General features: G+C 42.9%; 1 protein-coding gene across 2 annotated transcripts in view; it reads left to right on the top strand.

Annotated features, from left to right (window-relative positions):
- adgra3 (adhesion G protein-coupled receptor A3) overlaps positions 1 to 18,814 on the top strand; it is a 121,315-nt gene that overhangs the window by 93,389 nt on the left and 9,112 nt on the right. For both annotated transcript variants that reach the window (XM_085806377.1, XM_085806376.1), the window contains exons 2-7: positions 7,094 to 7,165; positions 12,181 to 12,252; positions 16,931 to 17,002; positions 17,106 to 17,177; positions 17,445 to 17,605; positions 18,219 to 18,432. In XM_085806377.1, coding sequence (XP_085662503.1) covers positions 12,197 to 12,252; positions 16,931 to 17,002; positions 17,106 to 17,177; positions 17,445 to 17,605; positions 18,219 to 18,432 — 575 coding nt within the window. In that variant the 5' untranslated portion in view covers positions 7,094 to 7,165; positions 12,181 to 12,196. The remainder of the gene's footprint in view (positions 1 to 7,093; positions 7,166 to 12,180; positions 12,253 to 16,930; positions 17,003 to 17,105; positions 17,178 to 17,444; positions 17,606 to 18,218; positions 18,433 to 18,814) is intronic.

Consider the following 18,814-nt stretch of genomic DNA (forward strand, 5'->3'; position numbering starts at 1 on the left):
GTATTAATACAGTTGTAAGTCGGTGTGTGGCCACATCCACAACCCAAAAGGAGGAAAACACACACGCATGCAGACGCAAGTGGTTTAGCAGATTTAGATTTCTCTCGCAAACCTTTTTGTGAACTCATGAATTGGGGCAATTAAATGTTAATCTACATGGCTGACACTTCCCTATTGTTGTGTTAAGATACTTTCAAGTCGTACCTCATGTAAATGTAAGAGTTGTTTTTGGATCTTGTGCTCAACACAAGACAAAGCCCCTTTTTTATGAGGACAAAACTAGTTAAAAAGTCAGAAATTCAAAGCTGCGTGTTCAGAGCACTTGTGCTTTGTGGTGGTGTTGAGTGATGGAGGAAATATGAGAATACTAGGGCAGGGTGCAGGAGTAGAAAGCAAATAATAGACAGGGAGGGAAAGAAAAGGAGAGGATTTGCTGGTAAGTTACAAGTGATAAGACCACTGCAGTGAGTTTGCATGTTTGAACCTGTTTACCACAAACCACAGGTACATTACTTAGAAGCAAACTTTTGGGGATGTAATATTTTTAAAATCTTCTTTCCAGTCATGTGGTAATATCAGTACAGTGTGAAAGTAGCAGAGATTTGAAACTAGCTTGAGTCGGGTTATCCTTATGTCCGCAGTTATGTTTATGTATTCTATATTGAGGGAATTTTAGACACAAACATGTTGAACATGTCGCTGCAAGGATGGGTTGAGCCTTGAGTTTGTATTTTATCAATTACTGACACAAAAACCTCCAAATGGGTCAGCGTGGTGAAGCCGAACACCTGCCTAAGAGACATGTCAGTAAAACAAACTATATGCCTCTTAGAGCTTGAACATCCCATCAATTTCCTCTTTGCTGACCTCCACATTGTTTTTGTACGCAGGAGGACTGACCTGTACTTACCTCTTAAGACGCTGCTTGTATTCAGGATCTGACACACATAAATCTAACTCACTGGCAGATTTGAAGACATTTATAGAGTCGACCGCATTAACACAAAATAAAAGAATGTGAACCGTGTTGAATTACATGGCTCTAGCTAATATCATGTCTCTGAATTAATAATCATCCAGCACTGAAATAATGAGCTGGTGAGAGCTTTTACTTCACATGAAACGTTCAAATTTGAATTTCATTTTTTTCGGTAATGCTTTTTTTTTCTCCCACTCTGATCTCTGATACAACCGTCCTCTTTATGGTATTAATAATCTGTCCTCTTAGATGTCTCTAGAATTTGAAATATGCTGATCTCTTTTAGTTATGGTCTAGTTGGCGTTCGGGATGTCTGTATGTTTTCAGTGAGCCTGGAGTCAGTCATGTTGCTCCGACAGTGATGGATTGGAGGTTGAGCCGTGTTCCTCATGATTTAGCATTGAGCTTAAGCTCTGTAATGTGGAGGATAGTCTCCAAAGAAGAAGAAGAAAGATGTAATTAGAGAGCACAGTCGGCAAACAGTGCGACTACAGGGAATTCCTTCCAGTCTCCGCTTTGGCATTTCTGGACACTTGTTTCTCATCTGTTGCTGGAAAACAACAAAACCATCTCCTTAAAGGGGAAGTCTCTCCAGGACTCAGTGTAGACAAGAGTAGCAGTCTAACAACTCATGTCCACTGTGAGATTTGTAGGTGTTGATTTATGACCTGTAAACGCAGCAAGCCCCCTCAGAAGGTGTGGTGGTCCTACTTTATGGCTCTCTCACTGCCTTGTTGTGGGGTTGACCATCGCTGGACAGAGCCGATCTGCACTGCACTGAACTTTATGGAATGAAATGTGATCTAGCATCTAAATGTTTGTGGATGTTTATTGCTTTATAACTAGTCCTCTGGCTTCCTGTGGTAATGTTCACAGAATATGTTAAACACGCTGCATGCCTTCTCCTTTAAGACTTTAAAACATGACAAAATGACTCAGTGGAAGTCTCCCTGGGCTTTTTTTTTCCAGGTTAATGTTATTTCACTTCTTTCAATGTGCGAGTTTTCCAATTTGTGTGTTGACGAGCCTTGTTGTGTCTGCTAATTAAGGCCTTGCCAGAAACAGCAGTGGAAGCTAGGTGTGATTAGAGACCTATTCCATTTATCATACCCCCTCACCCCCCCCTTTTTTGTACTTCAGATTTCCCCCGTTTCCTCTTCAGGGGTCGACTAACAAATTAAAAATTTAACCCAAGCTTTTCAGAGAACACCGAGCACACTTGTTTGAGCATTTCCTCAACTGCTGCGGTGAACTCATTGAACGAGAGGGGTAATTGGTTTGACTGCATGCCAGAATTTTTTTTTTTTTACCCCAGATACTGTCACATGATGGCTTTCAGTGTTGCCTTATCTTTTATTTTAACCATGCTCCATATGCAGTTTCCCACTTAAGAAGACCATTATTATACCAAATGTGAGTGACTGCTGGTGCTAGATTAGAAGTTTGAATGCGTGTAGTTATTCGGCGTTGGTCTGTCCTGAATGCTTCTCTGTGGGGAAAAACATGAGTGATGCATTCCCTGCATTTGTGCTCTCCAAATGATACCACATGCCTAAGTAATCCGAGAGGAAATGACACAAATGTGTTTACAGCTGGCCTATCCTCCCATGTCAGTGAAGGCCCCCTGAAATACAAGGGGGTTGAATTTAACCCCCTGCTCTACACGAACGGATAAATCAGGTTGGTTGAGTCGACATTTTGCATTTATTCCCGTGCACCTGTTTAAGTTTCATCCGACATCCCCACACGGACGGGGAAAATTGACTATTTTTATGCGTTCTGTGCTCAGCGGGCTCATATTCCTTCACAGGGCTTGTTTAGTGTAATCAGGCCTCCGTTCACAGGAGCACCTGGGTTGGACAGTGCAAATAAGCACACCTGGTTTTTGAGCTGCACAGCGCAGCGTCAGGATTAATGTCAGGAAGAAAGCAGGGATTTCCTCCCTTGCTGCGGGAAAAGCGTGCTGAGTTTGATGACACGTCAGAGCGCAGTAAAACGTCTTGTTTTACAGCAGCGCGAACTGGGAGTTAGAGTTACATCCTCGCGCCGGCTTCCCTGAGACCTCAACCGTCTCGGAGTTGTGGAGCAGTCGAAAATTCGCATTAAAACAGACGGCACCGGTCCCTCTTGTCAATCGCTGCGTGTGTTTACCCAGCATTTAAAAAAAGTTACCATACCATGCTGGGGGCCTTTGAAGTGCTTGTGTAACAGAAACACAGGTGCCTGCTGTCATGCGTGTCTTGAGAGGATTTGTTTTGCCAGTGGTCCAAAGAGGCACTCCGGTGTTTTTTTTTTTCATAGTAGGATTGCGGTGTTTGCCGAAGAAAGCAAACTCCCAAAAGCAAAGCACTGACAGCTGCACATTTAGTCAGTTCACAGCCTTTAATTTTGCAGGTCTGTTGAGCTTTGACTTTGCCAGGTTGCACAAAGTCTCAGTTAATACCAGACAAGCAATTCACTTGAGTCTGTAGACATGAGCTCATGCTGTTGTGATACCTTCTGGTCTATGTTGATTTTATGACTCGTCTCTTTTTATCCGAGGGGTTTGCATGGTGGGAGCCGTTGTCCATCCAGCCAGAGAGCTATATGGTGAATACCTCACTCTAATGGCTTGGCCCGTCGGATGGTGAAAGAGGATATTGCAAAGCCTGTGACTTGTATGACCCCTTTTAGTTTCCCCAAATGCAAGTGAATTCCTTTAAAGGACTTCACATTACCTCAGTGACATATAAAACAAAAAGTCCTTACAAAAGCTTTTTCCTATCCCTCGGTGCTCATTCTTGTATATAGATTCAAATACTGCAGAAAAATCTTCATACTACTCATTTGTGGCACACAAAAGCACAAGATAACTGCAAGAATCACCTTGGCAAGTTGCAACCCCCTCCGCCACTGACTCATTTCCCCTTCCCACCTGAGCCGAGGCCCACTTTTCCATCCACTGTAGTCAGAGGAAGTGACTCCAGAAGGGATTTTATGAGCTCCACTGCAGCCTAAAACCTATTTGAAAACCTGTTGAAGAGTTACAGCTCTCCGCTCCTGGGAGTTCTTTGTCTGAAAGCCTCCTGAGCGTAAAGAAAGTGTTGAGAGAGCACCATTTAGCTTTGTTCTTAAAATGTCTCTGTGCCCGAGTGTGTAGTGGCTGGTGGTGTTTTTATTTTTTTTATTTTTGGGGCCCTCTTTGGATAATGTGCCCACAGCCAGAGGCGTATGCTTTCAAAGGTGTATTTTCTTAAGCGAAAAAGAACTCCGGACTACCTTCAGCAGTGTCATGTTTACTCAGTTTGAAGGCATATTGAAAAATCTAGGCCAGTGCATTTTATATTACTCAGTGTAGAAATTCCGGTTTCAGAGACAGCTCTTCCATAAATGTCATCGAGATTTATAGCATCTGTATCAGGAGACAGGATGTGAGATTCAGTCGTATCCCCCTGCAGCTTGTTCTTGGCCTGAACTCAAGCAGGTCTTATCTATGCATCAAGATAAGGGGAGACTCCCCCCTCCTGCATCGTTTGAGGCCTTGCCCAAAGAAATTCCACAGACGATTCCCCAGTCTGGAGACCTCAGGCCGCCATCCAGAGACAGACGGTAAGGAAGCAGACGGCTACAGACGTCCTGAGGGCAGCAGACATGCTGGTGGTTATACGGCCATGATCTCCATGCAGATTTGCGGTTTGCTTTACGTAAATTGGTTGCATAGAAAGCAGTGGTATTGCTTCGTCAACGATGCAAGAGTGTAAAGAAGGCGTTTTGCAGCCGTAGCAGTTTCCAACTCGCCGAGGTCAGACTGCTGTCACGAGCGAGGGGAGGGGAGGATGAGGGTGGTGAAATAGGGCACAGCATGCAAAGAAGGGAGGACACGGAAAGAGGGCAAGATAAGGGCTTCACAGATTCATTTTAACAACCTGTTGAGTCACAAGGCTAGAAATGTGAATTTAATGCAGCCAGATCTGAGTGATTCTTAAGACATGTTGTTTAAAATTCATTATTTACCCTGTAAACCCAATTATACAACTTTCCATGATGATGAAAGGCCGGCCTCTGTGCTTCGTTGCAGCCTCAAATAACCTGGTGTCAATAATGATGAGCACGTACTTGTGACCACTCCACATCTTTGCTATTACATTTTTTTCCTATTAGGCAGATGTTGTTAAGATTTTCCATACTTTGATGTCACGACATTACATAATGTAGCTGTGAGCCTGCCCCCTCTGTGCCCCCGTCAAATGGCTCACTCACTGTGCTGCATGGAAAGCTTGTTATCAGTCAAATATAAGTGTTGCCTCTTTTTCTGCATTTGAATGTAAAAAAAAAAATAAGTCACTGCCTTAATTTCAACCGTATCAGCTCCAACATATTAGGACCTACCTCAACTTAGTACATTGTGCCACATAAGGTATTTTTGTCCATCCCTTATGCTCTGTTGATTGTTGACCACATTCCTGAATTCACAGAGCCCTCATGGTAAATGCATCCATTCGGTATGCCAGATATTCTGCAGTATAAATGAGACTATCGTGACCACGCTCTTGGAACGCATAACATTTCTGCCTATATCATCAGTGATGGAGTTTGCAGCCTTGCACATCGCTGCTGCATTTTAACATCTGCCGTTTCAGCATCCAGAAGGCTGCAAAACACCCAACGTGGACGCAGGAAGTTTTTGTTTGTGTGCGCTCTCTCTCCTCTTCTTCGCCTCTCGCTGAGCGGCAGCGAGCCAAGCAGCAAATCTCCAATGAATCTCTTCTGTCCAACCCTGTAATAAAACAACCCCTCAACACCCCATAATGACTCCAATCTGGCCCTAGATTGTGGGTGCCACTAGCATGTATGTCACCCGCCACATCCCCTCCCTGCTGGCCAGAAACATGCTCAACCACAACTCCCTGCTTGTTTTTTTATTTTTTTAACAGCACTATTGATTTCCCAGATCCTTTGAGAGCAGTTTAGGAGCGAAGTCTTGAACTCTAAGGGACATGGGCACAGAAAGTGGAGCTTTACTGTGCAGTTTTGTATGCAGTGAATCAGCTTGTGCTATGCACCAGGAATAAACTGGATCATAAAATCTGCTTTATAACCCATGGAGGAAGCAATCAAGAATTCACACAATGACTTGAAGGTTTTCTCAGCTCTCTTTTATTTCTGCGGTGATAAAGTTTAAAATGATGACACATTTTCTCATCTAACATTATGTGTACTTGTTTGTATTGAGAGGCATTGTGAGGACTGGAGTACCTCGGGTTATTTTCTTAGTATTTGGAGATGTTTCCTTACAATGTGCAAATTTGTTGCCTCATATTATACAGCTGTAAATGTGATGCATAACTTATCCTTCAACAAAACACCCAGAGAAGGCTCCTTTTAGTTATGTAACTGTGATCAAAGATTTGGTTGGAGTGATTTGATGCCGGTTCGTGGCCCGTGACCTTGCGTTTGATCAAACGCTTGGATTTCTCATTATTAAAATAATGTGACGGCCATGAGAAATAATCTCGAGTGAGTCACTGCTGCTCCAGATCAAAATACGATGTGTGTTTAGCTGTTGAAGCCGGAGAGGCTTCATAACACTTTATCTCATTTTGGCTACCTGTCTCAAGAGTGCTCAGATGATAGCCATTTTAACATGAAAGAAAAAGCCTGGCCGCGTTTCAAGTTGTTTTTCTTCTGATCTTTTCCTGGCAGCAGCGTAGCATTCTGTGACTGGGGGCTTAAGTGTGGCTGGAGGACAAAGAGTGAGACTTAATAGTGTTATCTGTCAACAAGTAGCAGTGTGGCACCATTTCACTTGTTGCTAGAAAAGACACTAGATCCTTTTGAATCCACCTTCACGATTTAATTAACGCACATTCCTTGCTGATGTTTTCAACACTGTGGCTTGTATTTTTATTTTTTTTTCTATCATAAAAGTCTTGTTTATTCAGACATTTAACGTGGGACTCTATTGAATTTGTCATGGTGTGAAAAGCTACCGGAAAATATTAAATACTTACCGTGAAAACTGTTGAGCAGTTGCACACTGTACAAACATTAATAAAACAATTCACTTTTTGATACAAAATACCTTGTCCTTTTTTATTGTTGCTTGGTATTTATACTTTTCTTTTCTCTCCACAGAATTTTAAACAACAATAAGATTCAAGAGCTCAGAAATGGATCCTTCTTTGGATTGTTTACATTGGAAAAATTGTAAGTATTTGTCGTCTCTTCCTCATGAGTATAAATGCAATGATGCTTAAGTCATGCCTGAACCTACTATTTGCACATTCTAAAGGGATAGTTCAACATTTTGGCAAATTGGCCCATGATCTGCTCAGTTCATCACGCTATGAGATAATAATGGAACGTTACGAGGGAAACCAAGAAATCCCGTTAGCCTCCGTAGCATAGCTCTGACCAGCTTGCGGCTCTGCTCCGCCGTTCTAAAAATAGCTTGCACTGACAAACAAAGGTAACGAACCTACTGCTATGACAAAAGGGATTATGGCAATGGGCCAATTTGCCAAAATGTTGAACTATCCCTTTAAAGTAAAATTTGGTATTTTGTGGTTGAAATCAGCACTTGGATCAGAATTTACACCTAAATAAAAGAAACCATCAGATCTTTAAAAAGTCTTCCATCTTTGAAAGTCGATGTATAGGGTAGTAAGTAGTCATGAAAAATCACCAATGGGCTTTATGTCCCAGTCAAATACCTTCACTATATTTCACATTATATTCCCCAGTGCATTAGCATGAGCCATCCATCACTCTACAAGTGAAGCTTTGGCTTGTGGAGCAGGAGGTTTGTAAAACACACTTTGGCTTGGTGCCAATGGAACATCCAGGTCACAGAAAATGAGAAGGCATCCACGCAGCACTTAGCCTCAGTCAAGAATATCAGTCCACGGTGGAGGACTGGAGATCGTACTAGAAAAGGCTAATTATAGGCACGGCCCCCGGGCTTGGTCGGTGTCTGCCTGGTGACATGCTCTCGACGTACAGCTGCTTGGGTATTCTGGGGATGGAGCCCACTTTTCTCTCGCAGAGTGTAAAACATAAGACAACCTGATTGCTTCTCCAGGGTTTCAGCAGTGCTGGTATTTAAAGTGTGGAAAGTCTCTGCACTCTGTCAGCAGAAACTGCGAAGAAGGAATTAAGTTCTACAGAGCGAAGACATTTATTGGTGTGTGTGCTCACATATGTTCTCTGGGGTTCCTTAAACAATGGAGAGATGCTGATCGTGCCATGTGACTCTGCCTTTTGGAGATGAGATTGTCATCACCCGTGTTTCCTTCCTGCAGAGAGTTCAGGAAAATGGCCTTGGGCCTGCACATATGGGCCACGGGTGATTTATCACTCTGGAATGGCTTCATGCAGATAAAATAACCAGACCATTAATGGCTGTGCTTTTACCCAAGGCTACAATAACACATGACTGCATTGATATGGAATTCTAAGGGCATGTTTCCCCTGTCATTCCTCTCGGTCTGGGTGAAAAGACCAGAAATCGAGGCAGCGTGTGAGGCCATAATGGCTACATGTTGTTGAGCCTTGTGGTGTGAGTTCTGCAAGAAGATTTAGGCTCAAATGTTGATCACTGATCAGAAATGCCCACCGAATGTATTGATTACACATTCCGCAATATATGTTTTTAGCAAACCTCCCCTGACTTGCACTGAGTCAGTTTCGGCCTACAGCTTTGTTAGACTTGCGTGATAAACGCAGCATGTGACTCTCCTGCTTTTACATGCTTGTAAAGTTAGATTTTGCACACCACTCGTATAAAGCTCCTGCTGTATTTACTCCTTTTTTTCTTACTCTGTTCATAACTTGTTGTGTGAAATTCTCCTGCATGACTTTTTTTGAGTTGACTCCCACATTGATGAGACTAGATAGGGCTGGATTGTTTATGGGCTTGCAAGAAAAGTCCCTGTGGGCTCAGATGTTAGTTTTTAGAGCTAAGGCCTACAGGATAAAGAAAAAAAAACCCTGTCTGTGTGCTGAATGTGTTAAAAGAGAGCTTTGATCCTTCTCTACCAAGAAAAGCCTTGAAGGCATTCATGTGCCTTTTCTGTGAATGGCCAGTTGATTTGGCTGTAAATTCTGTTCTGCCTGTTGTTGCATCAATCCACGGGCAAGTTTACCTCCAAAAGCAGCTCCCATTGTGCCTGACGCAGACCCCACCCCGCTCCCATCCACCACTGAAGCGAGGTTGCTCGATGGCTTGCTTGCTTTTGTCATTGTAATGAGGCCAAGCCAAGGCCAGAGGTGTCAACAGTACCCTTCCCACACACACACACATACACATTCTGCATGCTGAAGCCTCTCCCTCTCTGAAATGTTCCTCTTCCCTCCCTCTCACCTTCAGTCACACACACTCCCCTTCTTTTCTCCTCAAACTCTGGAAAAGGAAAAAAAAAACATGCTGCATGAGTCTGTTTGAATGCACTGAGGCTCTCCATCTTCAACCCCCCCTTCCCTCGGCCTTCACAGCTTTGCTTTTTTTTTTTTTTTTTACCTCACCCACAAAGAAACTCTGCCTCATTTGGCCTGCCTATATGCAGCCGTGAAGACTGAGACAGCAGCTGGCTGTGAGCGCCAGAAAAGGGGGGTAGAGAATCGATTACGCCTATCTGGCACTCTGCGTGAAATGGCAAAGTAACTGTGGAGACCGCTGTGTTTTGTTTGGGGCAAAAGGTGTCCCTGCTTGGAAATAAGCCACACAGAATCCCCCATTATCACTCTCCTCATAGAAATGGGAGCCAAGCTAGGCGGCGGTCAACATGCTAATTCCTTGCTAAATCCGCTGCTGTGGAGGAATGCTCATTGTGGCGAACGGCGCGCGGATAACGGCTCCAGTGTGTGGTGTTTTCTGAAGAACTGATTGTTGTCTATTCATGAATGGCACAATGCACGTGGAAGTAAGGTGTGTAAGCAAGTTATTCACAAATATAAAGCAAGTTTTAAGTGGACATCGCTATAGTGCTCCGACCTATCGGAGGCTTCACTTTACTTAACCAGTGGGATTAAAGGAGACAATCTTGTTTTTACAAATGAGAAGTTGAAATCATGACTGTCCTATAGAATAGAGCAAAGGTGAATAACTTGGTCAGTTAGTTCTGTCTTTGTCCCGTCAACTAAATAATAAGGATAAAGTTGTTTTTTTATTATGTCAGGAGGGAAAATTGTGGTAATTTTAAAGTCTATGCTGTAACTGCCTCCTGTTCCATCCAAAAGTTACATAGTCTCTGACTTGAGAAGATCTTTTTTTTTTTAATGGGATTTCAAGGGTGTAATTTCTATTAATACAAAGCCATCCATCATTCTGTTCATCTGGAGGCTTGTTTAATGTTACCAGTCTCTCTCTTCCCTGTGGGAATGTCAGTCTCACGCCAGGAAAGTCCATATATATATTAAACCCTGCAGAAAATGATCCCGAACTTGGGTGGAGGAGTTCAATTAAAACCTTCTTCCACGTCGCGTGCGTTTTTAATTTTAACACGAACAACACCTTTCTGGAAGAGGGACATGTGTGTGCCCCCTAAAAATGGCAGCAGCTGCAAAACCGCCCTTTAGTGTGGCGCCAGTTCAAGAACAGCTCTGGAACAGACCGGGAAATATTCAGCCAGCTATTTCAATTCGAGCATTCTGAGAAAACCTGGCATTTTTTTCCCCCGCCTCCCCTCTGCAAATAGATTTAAAGGTGCCAGGTCATGTGTGGTCAGTGGTCTTTTGGATTCTGAAGAGCAGTTATGGATGGTTAAGCATGGACTGCTTCCCTGTGACTCCCCCATATATTATTCACGAGTAGTTTTGTTGTCAGAGTTGTAGTGGGTATTCTGGACAGCTTTTTTTAATGTTTACTGAAAGACCACCAGCAGATATCACACAGTAACCATGCTCCTTTTAAAAAATGAGTTCAAGATGCTGTAAACATCCTTGTTGAAATGGAAACTTAAGCAACAAAAGTTTGTTTCCCTTTTTCATTTTTTTTTCATTTAGAATAAATAAACGCAGTTCTCACGTTTGGTGAACATAAGTGGGAGCGATGATCTGTAACCAACGCCAGCACTCTTTTGTTTCCACGTTACAAGGCTGGTTCTGTGGCTTGCACGTCTGACCGCTGAGTCAACCAGCGGTGGAGAGCTTTTCTCTTGACTCATCACTCCACTCCTGCTGAACTTGGACACAGGAGACGGCTGCTCATTGTGTCTGCGTCCTGCTTTATTTCAACTGTAGCAAGCAAATATACACTGGAATAAAGCTGCTGGAACAAGCAAATTAGTAGACTCAACTTGTGTGTGTGTGTGTGTGTGTATGTGTGAGTGTGTCTAACACACAATGGCTCTTACCGGTTATGAGGGTCGAGTGGAGTTGGGAGAAGTCCTGCCTCCTCATTTCTCTCTCACCACTCCTCCATGAACTCTTTCTAGCTTACATCAAAAGCTTTATAACAAGCAATAGATTTTTTTGTCTATGACTTATCTGTGGCCACCTGCCCCTCCCTCCCTCAGATGACAGCTCCTTGACATCAAACGGTCCCAGTTACCCAGAGGCCCTTTGTGTGGGTTCAGGTGGCGACTGGGAAGCCTCCTGAACCTCCACTGTAATGAGTGACTAGGCAGTGCCAGCGCAGGTGAGCGCTGCAGGAATTCTGTGACCGCAAGCCTTTGAACCGGTGGGAGGAGTGAGTGTGTGTGTGTGCGCGCGTGTCTGTGCACGCTTCTCTCTTTGTGTGTATATGTGTGTGAGAGAGATTCTCCTCTGAGGGTCAGGTTGTCAGTGACAGCAGCTATGTAGTAATGATGGGTGGGTGGGAGGGTGGATGTTTTCATAGGACAGAAAAATGTGCAAGACCACTCACCTGTGTTTTAACCTGGTTTGTGTGTCAGTCATCTGTTATCATTGTGTTACAGATGAGCTGAGCAGAGAAAAATGGCTCAGGCCTCAATCTGTCTGAATCTATTCCAATACATAATGAACTGGAATCTCATTCTGTTACTACTGTTTTGTCAGGAAATTGTAAAAAAAAAAAAAAAAAAAAAAAAAAATCTGATCATATGCCCAGGGAGCGATGACGGGAAGTGTACAAGAGAAGATATTTTTCCTTCAGAGGATTACTCAAATGATTAATTGATCAGCAAAATTGCTGCTGTTTCAACATTTTATCCTGTTTTTAAATTGTTTATGTAATCTACAATCCTTTGTTTTTATCCCCACAGGGACCTGCGGAGTAACATGATCAGTCGAATTGAACCAGGCGCCTTCCTTGGATTGCCAGCACTAAAAAGACTGTGAGTAGTGTTGGAGCTTGTGCAGCTTCACTGTCTCTTTTAGTGTGGTTCCTCTGTGTGTGCGTACACTTCTCACATTCAGCTCCTCTGGGATTTCACTGAGGTGTTTTTTTTATTTCTTATTATTCCAACCAGAAGCTCTAAATTCCAGCTTTTTTTTTTTTTTTGGTTGGAGTACTCACTTTAATTTAATTTGCCATGTGAGAATAGTTTTTTTTTTTTTTTTTTTTATGAAAACTGTGTCTGAAGAGATGAAGTTTGTTCAGTGCCTCTTCTGTTAAACTCGTGATTGTCATTTTGGAAAGTGGTTAAAGCCATTTTCTTTTTGGTATTTTAAAGTGGGAGGAACTGTTGTGGAGGCCTTCAACAGCTTTCGCGAATCCCACAGTTCAGCCGTCAATGTTGTACCTGTGCTGTGCTGGCGGCATGTGCTGTTGATTATTGCTTAATAGTTTACTGTATTGTCTAAGGCAGCTGTTGCTTTTCTATCTATGAAATGTGCCGTGCGTGATCTAGTAGATCTAGTGTGTATCCAGTGTCCATAAGGGAGCATGGTCAAGCAGCAGGCTATTTCGACTGCCATGTTTGGTCTGGCCTTCTGCCAGAAACCACTGCAGACACCATGAGGCCTTATATACTTTCACACGCTTGGAAAAAGCTGTGTGAAGAGGGGGAGATCTAAGTGTGTGTGTCTGTGCGCGTGTGTATGGTGTATCCATGAATATCATCTGAGGATAATTTCGATTTGTAGAGAATACATAAAGCAAGAGTCCATCTGGGAGGTGTGGTGTGTGAATGTGGGAGGTCAGAGACTGCGTTTGTCGAAGTGTATATTTGTGTGTTTCCTTTTGTGCATGCGCGCGTGTATGTGCGTGAGAGAGAGAGAGAGAGAGAGAGAGAGCAGGAACACAGCATGAATTGGAATCATCCGACAGTGCCCAGTCGCTGCCAACACAAACTTGAGCTTGGCTGCTGCTGTGGAGCAGCAAGAGCGAGACAGGAAGGCAGTCAGCTCTTTGGCTCAGACTCGGCCTCATCCCCCCACCCACTCCCCCTCTCTCCTCGATGCATATTCATGCCACACGCAGATGGATCCATGCCTGCCTATATGTCCTCGGCATATTAAAACTTCACCCCACACACACGCTATTCATGAAGACTTTCCGTATCACCGCACAGCGATCTGCAACTTTCTCGTGGTAATGCTTGTTCCAGAGCGCAGTTTGGTTTAGCCTGAGGGTAACAAAGTTTAATTGGCCCCCACCGCCCATCTCGGCTAATTTCAAAGGGTAGTTGTCACTCACTCGACTGTGAAAGGGAGGGGAGCGCAGAGGAGAGAAGACGAGCAAAGGAGACGATGAGGCAGTGCTGGACGCTGGGAATGTAAACATAGAAGCCCTTCATCAAGCCCTGGCATCTGCAGCAACACATCCACCCTATTTTTTCCCCCCAGTTTTTCAAAATAAAGATCACATAAACAAGGCTCACCAGTTGAAAAAAAAATCCAGATTTATCTAAGCTATCTTCAGTACCTTCTTTTAAACCATACCTTTATCTTTGACACTATTTTGGTCAGTTTAATTTCCCTCCTCTCCTTAGTACTGGTGTCCTTCTCAGGTGCTATTCAGACCTTACATGTGACGGGAGTGACTTCTGCAGCCGTCTTATGGTAGGAGAAGTTTGGACAATGTGGGTTCTATACAACAGAATGTAGAATTAGATTGCTCTTGTATCGATGCATCTTAAGTAGAGGGTACATCCTGGAAGTTAACTTTGTAAATCCATTACTGCCTCAGCAAAACTGGAGCTGATAAACATTTACACACAGGACAAATACAAATACTGACTTCAACTGGAAATTCTGCTCTATTTACATGTAAGTACAACTTGATCCAAAACATTTACACCACATGTAAATATTCTGGACATATTGTGGCACCAAAAAGGCTCTGCTCTGAGAGGCCAAGGGCCTCAGCTAAACAGGCAGAGATGTACTTGTAATGAGCTCACCTTTAGGTTTTCAACATTTTAATTTCAATGGTAAATTTTGGAAAAAAATATAAACATGTGTATATGCAGCAAATTCTTAAATCTAGGTCTTCAGAAAAAAACTCCCATTTGCCCCATTTACAAAAGACATCTGATCCAGCTGCAGTCACCTGGTCCCAGTTTTCTGGGTTTTTGTTGCACTATTGGTTACACCTTCAGGGGAGAGGCCAGTGTTTCCCTCACCTCACTGTACGCACACACTAGTTCCATCCAGTTTGAGATGTACTAATACATTACAAACACCCCCAGTCTCTCTCACTGTATGGATTCCTCGGGCCCCAGCCCTCTTTACTCCGCATTCCGCCAACAGCTGAACAGTCCCTGCTCGCGCCTAATCACATTGGGGCTATTTTTGCTCCTCGTATCATCCACGACAACTGAAGCACTGCAGTAAAGCTGGCCCTCTGTGTTGTTAATTTGCGACATGCCTGCAGCTCAAAGACGTGTTTTGAGATTAGTCTCTGGTATGGAATATTAGGCGACGAGGAAGATCAGATGGGAAGTGGGAGACTTCAGTCGAGAAATGAGTTCAACAAAAAAAACAACTAATTTAATGTTTTAAATATATAAAGATTCTCAACACAGTAAAAGTGAATGAAAGTAATAACAATATCTTAAGTCCCTGGATGTGGTTGTAAGTCTAGTATTAGAATCCAGGCGATAAAGTGAGAAGCAAAGTATGCCTTTAGCTAGGGAACCCCCTTCCCCTCCCCTCCCTCCATCCCCTGTTCACTGTTCCTGTGTTATCCTTCCCCTGACACACAATGCTCACTAAAATTGGCAAGCCTGCAAAAGGCGGCTTTTTTCTCCTCTTCCAAGTGGAACTAATAACCTCACACAGTAAATTCCCCAGCTGGTACCTTAAGGAGCGACACCAATAATTATAGAAATGCTTGGATGTTAGCATATGCCTGACAGTGATTTTCCAGGTAGAACTTTGTGTCAGTATCACGTTCCTCGAGCACCCCAGGATACAGTTTAGCTGCTGGTTTGAGGTGAAGATCCGCCTCTTCTCTCAGAGCTCTTGTTTCTTTTTTTTCAATGATTGGATCATTCACACAGGGATATGTGTTTCAGAGCAACCGCCAAGGTGCCTTGTGAACTGCTATGACTGGTTGCTTTGTATCAATCTGTATTTTAACTATAAGATATTGTAATTATCGTCTGACTGTGTTGGAGGGCCTTGTTGTTTTGCTTCACTCATACTGCCCTCATCACCCTTGTTTTCAGCTGCAGCGAAAAGAAAAAAAAAAGTTCCACTAAAACCACCATTGGTGACCTGCCCAGTACAAAACGTCAGGCAGACAAAGATAGCAACTACCTTTTGAAAACATTTAGCAGCCCAGTTATTTCCTTCAGGAGTCGGTGGAGACCAAAAACAAAGATGAAAGGAGAGAGGATATTGAATTCAGAATCGAATACCCTCACCGGGCTGTCAGAGACAGGACTCCACTTGAATGCCAATATTACTCCATGTCTGCTGGGTGTGTGTAAGCGGGGCAACTGTTCACTGACATGTACTCCACAACAACTTAATAAGGTTGGAGCACGTCAATGTTGTATTTCCAGCTTGATCTGCTGCCCCGAAGTGTCGAAAAAATCTTCTGCTTTCAATCAAAGAGACTAACATTAAAAGAGGTTTCTGTTTAGGATACATATATTTAACATTAGGGTAATAATAACTACATTAATGTTTTGTACATTTCTCTGCAGTTAGGAAATGATGGAAGGAGATAAAAGATATTATGCTGTTTTTTAGTTTTTTCGGCAAACTTATTTCTGGGTTCAACATGAAACTGGCTATTATACCCAACCCTTTGTTTCGCGGTTATTAAAATAGAGCAGTGTCTGCAGCTCATCTGGTTTAACTGAGTTGCTAGCATTTAAACCAATGATGGTCCCTTTTTGTGGATTGTTGCATTTGAATGCCATTTATAGGTCAGAAGAGACTCTGTGAAACATTTTTACAATTTTAAATTAATGAACTTATTGTGGGAGCAAAACTTTTTCTGCCCGTGGGCTTTGTATCAGAGGATGCTGGACTCGGGTCCTCCAGCGAATGGCTCTTTCGCTGCAGACCTTTCACAGCATGTTTGCACACCGGGCGTAATTCACACAGGGTAGATGGTCTTTTCCATGTGAGGTCCTTTTGTCAGGCGTCGGGAGTCTCAGACACGTTTATCTGATGTTTGCCAGAGACATCATGTCAGGTCACATCCAGAGGAGAAACACACACTTTGGACGTGTTTGACGTTGATCACAGGTGATTAATCACCTCCCAGGGTGTTCGTCGGCCTTTGATGTGTAACTCTCCCCCGAGGCCCACACAGACATGATCTAAAATCACCTCTGAAATTGTAAACCTGTCAGCTGAATATTTGGGCTCCTTGCCTCAACCTGCTTCTGGTGAACTTGACTGAAAAAAATGTCTCTGCAATACAAACATTGTTTCCATTTTTCTCTTTATATGATGTGATTTTGTGTGGCTTATCTCAACATCTAAACATACATTTCCTGACTTAATGTAACTCGCTAATTGCTGGTGTTTTACAAGCAAGCTGCCATGTTGTGTTGTTTCTGAAACGTGGAAGAAATAAAACCAGAGCTTTTTTTTTCTGTGTGTTTTCAGAGACTTGTCCAACAACAGCATCGGCTGTCTGAACATAGACATCTTCAAAGGCCTCACCAGTCTGATCAGACTGTAAGTCATTACTACATTTCAAAATCTTTTTTTTTTTGGTTTTGCAATAGGCTTTTTTTTCTTCCTTTCTTTTTTTTCATTAATTGATTTTTATTTTTTGCAGAAACCTGTCAGGGAACATGTTCTCTTCGTTGGCTCAGGGGACCTTTGACAGCTTGGTGTCTCTGAAGTTACTGTAAGTATCATAAGGAGCCATTTAGTTGCTGTTTACTAAAATCACATGCAGGCCCTCAATGTGATTGTGACGTCTGCATATCTACCATGGACCCATAATGCAATTAAAAACTATATTGCCATAAAATACGTCGTAAACATAAAATAAGTCATAAAATATGACAGAATAATTATGGTCTTCCATCAAGCCAATAGCTTTTTGCCACGTGACTCGATAATTGTTAGTGCTTCATCGCTCAACTTTGTGTGTTTCCATCCATCCACACAGGGAGTTTCAGACACCTTACCTGCTGTGTGACTGCAACCTGCTGTGGCTGCTGCGCTGGATCAAAGACAAGAGCATCGCAGTCAAGAACACCAAGTGCTCCTATCCACAGTCTCTTCAGGGTCAGCTCATGACTTCCGTCAGGCCAGAGCTCCTCACCTGTGGTAGGGACACACACACACACAAATATACATATTCACACATGCACAGTATAGTCTCACCACAGCTCAAAGATATCACCCTGGAACAGATTCATTCATCATTTTAGAGACTCTATCCAATGTGTCTTCTGTCCAGTCTCAGACGGTAAAAGGTCGAAATTATTCATGTTGAGTAGTTCCACAGATTGCAATGTCAAAATCTTGCACTGTCTCTTTAATTTCTCAGTTTTGGTATCAGTTAGACTGGTGTCTTGGGACCAGGGGTTTGTGCAATGACATGACTGATAAGAGAAGGGTTGTGGCCTGCACTGCTGCCTTTGTTTGTACTTGCTCATGTCTTATCAGTTTGGCACTCAACACAGTGAGGAATTATGAAATACACTGCATAGATCTAGCAAGAGCCAGCGGCCTGACATGAATGGCAAATAGCACTTAAGGATTCAGGACATTGTTTAAGCTTCACTGTGTGTCCAGAAAGGGCCACGTCTGAAACCAAGTGGCATTGCATCCAGAATAAATTGGGTTGAAAATGATTAGAGACCAATATGGAACAAATGAATGACTTTTCTGTAAGAAGTGACTGACTTTTTTTCTAAATGACGTCTGGCGTCCACAGATGCTCCTCTCGAGCTGCCCTCTTTCCAGCTCACTCCGTCCCAGCGTCAGGTCGTCTTCCAGGGGGACAGCCTGCCGTTCCAGTGTCAGGCCTCCTTCGTGGCCGAGGACATGCAGGTGCTGTGGTACCAGAACGGCCGCATGGTCAAGCCCGACGCTGCCCAGGGCATCTTCATAGAAAAGCGCATGGTGCAAAACTGCTCCCTGATCGCCAGGTATGATGATATTCATGTCAAACTCTCACTGGCATTGTATGGGGAAATGACTTGAAGCAGTGGCATGTTTGTAACATTGTTTATTTTCATTAGAAAATCTCATCATCAACTTTATTTTCGAGCTTTATCTCTTTTTTTTTTTAAATAATTATTTTAATTTACATCATACATACGTGTACACTCACATATACTGAAATTGGTAACACAATACTCACAATAATAATAATGATGATAATAATAATAATAGTGATATGAAAAAAACTGATAAATAATAATAAAGAATAATAGTAATAAAATAGAAAAAACTTAAAATAAAAAACATTTCCAGCTTTATCTCAACCATCATCAGGCTGGAAGTTGTGCATAGCATCTCAAGTGTTCT

This window comes from Trachurus japonicus, chromosome 18 (assembly GCF_045865225.1).
Source record: "Trachurus japonicus isolate A0001 chromosome 18, Traja_1.0".
In the NCBI taxonomy this organism is placed as follows: domain Eukaryota; kingdom Metazoa; phylum Chordata; class Actinopteri; order Carangiformes; family Carangidae; genus Trachurus; species Trachurus japonicus.